The sequence below is a fragment of the Eurypyga helias genome, unplaced genomic scaffold, assembly GCF_000690775.1.
Source record: "Eurypyga helias isolate BGI_N326 unplaced genomic scaffold, ASM69077v1 scaffold9191, whole genome shotgun sequence".
NCBI lineage: Eukaryota > Metazoa > Chordata > Aves > Eurypygiformes > Eurypygidae > Eurypyga > Eurypyga helias.
The window spans coordinates 41,080-45,177 of NW_010231503.1; the positions used below are offsets into that span (position 1 = coordinate 41,080).

General features: G+C 51.5%; 1 protein-coding gene across 1 annotated transcript in view; it reads right to left on the bottom strand.

Moving 5' to 3' along the window:
• Positions 1–2,147, bottom strand: part of IMMT (inner membrane protein, mitochondrial) — an 18,095-nt gene extending 15,948 nt beyond the window's left edge. The window contains exons 1-2 of the mRNA XM_010161102.1: positions 2,065–2,147; positions 403–479 (exon numbers count right to left, since the gene is read on the bottom strand). Of these exons, the coding sequence (XP_010159404.1) occupies positions 403–479; positions 2,065–2,147 (160 nt within the window). The remainder of the gene's footprint in view (positions 1–402; positions 480–2,064) is intronic.
• Positions 2,148–4,098: the final 1,951 nt, after the last annotated feature.

Consider the following 4,098-nt stretch of genomic DNA (forward strand, 5'->3'; position numbering starts at 1 on the left):
AGGGAAGTTATGTGAATTGCACTGCATGGCAAACATACAACAAACAGTTGGAGTCTCTGGCACTGAGTGGTTGTACACACTGTTCCAGGAACCTGCCACCCACCCCAGCACCCGCTTTAGATCCCTTTCAGCACCACCAACCCCCTGACAGCATATGGGTATGACCAACCCAAGGATGGGACAGCAACCCACAACCTTCCTTCCCAAAACTGATTGTGATTAGCTTCATTCAAACCTGACTGCATCAAACAAGGGACACACAAAACCCTAAGAATTCGAGTTACCCAACAAAAACATCCCACCCCCCCACCAATTCGCTCTCATGTGAAACCGAGGAGCAGATTCCCTCTCGCTCAACGCAACAGAAGCGGCAATCCCACCTCTCCGAAGCCTCTGACGTACCCAGACTCTCCTGGGGCGGTGGCATATCCACGGTACAGGCGTAATGGACGGAGTGATGCCCTCCCACAGCGGCTATTCTGCAAGGGGCGGAGGGGGCGAGAGTTAGGCAACGAGCATGTTTAGACGTCTTTTCCCCCCAACGGCAGTGTCAACCACGTTGCTCCGTCCTGGATCTCACCAGCTGGCACTACAGCAGTGACGCTGGACTCACAAAGAAGACACCTCTCTCACACGCAGCTGGCCGGTTGAGGGCTTTTGAAGAAGTAATTAGGCATTTTTAAAAACTTCCAGAAACAAAAAACCCCACCCCAGCTTGTTTCTGCTTTTATTTTGCCTATTTATGTTCTCACTCTCCAGTCTGGGCAGTACAGCTGGGCTGGTCCAGATCCTCCTCAGCCATCTCGTGTGCTGGAACAGCTCAGCTGTGAGCAGTGCCGAAGGCAACAGCTGTGTAAATACTTAGAACTATTTAAAGCCACATTTAATACTTAAAACTATTTTTACTTCTGAAGACATAGAAGCAGTTCTTCTTGAGCATCCAAACCAAGACTTCCTCATTAAAAGAATTAATAACACCTCCACTTTTTGGATAGACACCGGATCATAATATAAATGAAATTACTACATGGAGAGAGATATTTCATTAGACTCCACTTACCAAAACCCATGTTACCCAAGATTTTTATCTTTGTGTGTTAACTGAAAGTTAAGATTAACCAGGGAAAAAAGGAGGGGAAAAAGAAAAGCTGGTTAAAGAAGAAGGAAAACTGCTACCCGCCCCCAGGTGGTTTTTCCCACACAAGTGAATTCCTAAGAGAGAAACAGAGGGCTCACGGGAGATCCGTGTACACGGCACAAAAGGAACTTTTCCCACACTTGAGACATTTTGGGCAACAAGAAAGTTTTTCTTTAGGACAAAAAAAGCAAACAGGGAGATGTTTCACCACAACACCCCCCTGAAGGTTACGCTTCTCCGTTTCCTTTGGCATATGGCAAAAGTAACGAGCACGAAGTCTTGTGGTTTAGGTCCCATCCTTGTCCAACAGCGTAGAGAGGAAAGGCAGGAAGAGGGAATTCTTACTCTTTCCAGAACAGCAGCCAAGATTCTTAGTTAGTAACAGGAGCGCGCGTACACGGACAGGAAACGTCTTCTTACCCCCCGGACCTCATGTGCCCCACCTGTACCCCATGGTTATTTTTTCTGGCGTACAGTGGACAGGACGAGACACGCAGTATCAAATATATTCCGTAGTTCTTCCATTACTAGACCTGTTTGCCCCAGGAGCACACACCGGGGCCTCCCCAGCCCTTTCAAATGGAACGTCACTGATAAAGGCTTCTTGAATCGTTCTGTGATCGACCGCTGGACGTGCTCCTGCATCTCAGCAGGTGCCCGTTACACCGCGAGGCACGGGATGAGCACTATGCACACAGCTCAACCCAAGAAAACAAGGAGGGGAAGCGGTTTTCTATTGATCTGTTCAATTTCGGCCCCTTACAACACGCTGGGTCTGCATCATCCTGCTTAAAACTCACCTCGAAATAAGCCACGGCTCCCAAGCCTCCCCCGGCCAGCCTCTCCGGAGGTTATCCCACCCTGCCCCACGGCAAGAGGGAGCTTGAGGCAACTCACTTGCTCGTCCTCGCTCAGCCTGGACTCACCTCCCAGGCCATCCGGGAGGCTGCTGCAGCTGCGACCTCGGTACCTGGGCCAGTTCATCCATTTTCACAGTGGCTACAGCCATGGCAAATCACCTGCGCCCACGTGGCCCTCCCGCCTTCAGTAAACACATCTGCTCCTGCACTTCAGAACAGGCTGCGGCAGGGAGCGAGCGGGGAAGGGGAAGAGCTCTGCTTCGCGTCGTTCGGCCACTCTGCTTTGTGCATCAGGAGGGGTTCTGTGGGATCAGTGGGTTTGGCCCAGGTGCTCCTTGAAGCAGATGATCTTTCAAGGTCCCTTCCAAACTGGGCTGTTCTGTGACTAGCCCAATGCTCAAGGTGAAAGGAACCAGAACACAAGCGCTCAGCCTACGCTGCCGGAGTCTCGCTCTAGCGTACATGTAGCGATGGGAGGCACAACTACAACCCCATCAAGTCCCCACCAACCCCATGTTATCACCATAATTTGGAAAGTTACAGATAGTTTCTAATTTGCCCTTTGCATCACGTCCAGGAATTTGTAATTTTTTTAACCCATTATTTATTTGTAATACCTCAAAGGATTTGGAAGGGATGCATTACACACACCTTGCTATGCCCTGTAACAGGCAGAACCATGTGCTGTTCTGCAGAAGAGAAGATAGAGGAGACCCTTGGCCATTTCTTCCTCTCTTCCAGCGGTTCTGCATGCTGTTTGTCCCACTTAACATCTTAAATACTTATTATTTTACATCCGTTATCTCCTGTTGTATCACTATGAGATCACTTTGCAGGGCACATCGTACCTTTGCCCTGGTTAACCTTAGGAGCCCCGGTGAATCCAGCACTGGAGGTTATCCAGGTGAGCTTGCCCCGGCAAAGCGTTCAGACAGGTACGGTACCGGCAGAACGTTGTTAAAGCAAGGAAACCTGCCTTGCAGGCTCGTACTCCAAACATCCAGTCACAGGATCATGGAATCATAGAATCACAGACTGGTTTGGGTGGGAAGGGACCTTAAAGACCATCCAGTTCCAACCCCCCTGCCATGGGCAGGGACACCTTCCACTAGACCAGGTTGCTCAAAGCCTCATCCAGCCTGGCCTTGAACACTTCCAGGGATGGGGTAATACAAGGAATACATCTCCATTGTATTTGGTCTCATCGGGAAATATGAGTAGGGGTAAAGAAATAAAAAAAAGCTCTTTTTTGAAGTGAGGAAATGAATAGCAAGGCTACAGACAACAAACTTCAGAGAGTGCTGCAGCATCTCCGTGTTTGCACAGTTCTTCCACCCAAACGTCTATAGACCAAAGACTTCAAGCTGCAACGCCCAACATTGGCTTTCCCTGTGCTGCAGGCATTCCAGAGGACTGAACACATGCAAACAGCCCTCAGCGATAAACATCTGAAAGAGCCTGTTCTCTGTCTTCTCAACTCCCCGCCAAAACTTTCCACAGGCCGGCAAACCCAGAGCCTTACTTTAGTGGGCATCAGATGACCTGGCCCAGAGAACTCTGCAGCCTTGTAAAGCAGCAGAGGAAGCGCCAGCCGTTGTGGTGGTGAAGGTTACAAGTGGTTCCCTTCCAAGGGCAGAGCCAGCGGGGGCTAAACGCCCAGCTTTTCCTTTGCTGAACTGTGTGGGTGGAGAGGAATGAACACGGGCACACAGAGCAGCACAGAAAGGTGGTCCCACCGCATTACTTCTTGTTACTGCTAAGCAGACACTTGAAATGCAAGTCGGGGCCTTAGCAGAAGAGTCCCCCTCGCCTACAAGGCCTTGTAGGTTCCCGCGGCCGGCCGACTGCCAACCCCTGCGGACGAGGAAGGGCAAAGACCCGGAAAACACAGCCGACGGGGAGTTTTCCCCCGGGCGTGGCACGTTCTGTCCTCTCCGTGTCCGACTGGAGGGTCCCCGCTGCAGCCACTCGGTACCAGACCCCCTCACGCCCGGAAGCGCCGGGACTCCCGCTAGTAACGGCACGGCTCGGGTCCACCCAAACGGGGAAGGGCCGGAGGCACCGGCTGCTGCAGGCCGGGGCGACGCAGGCCGGGCCGCG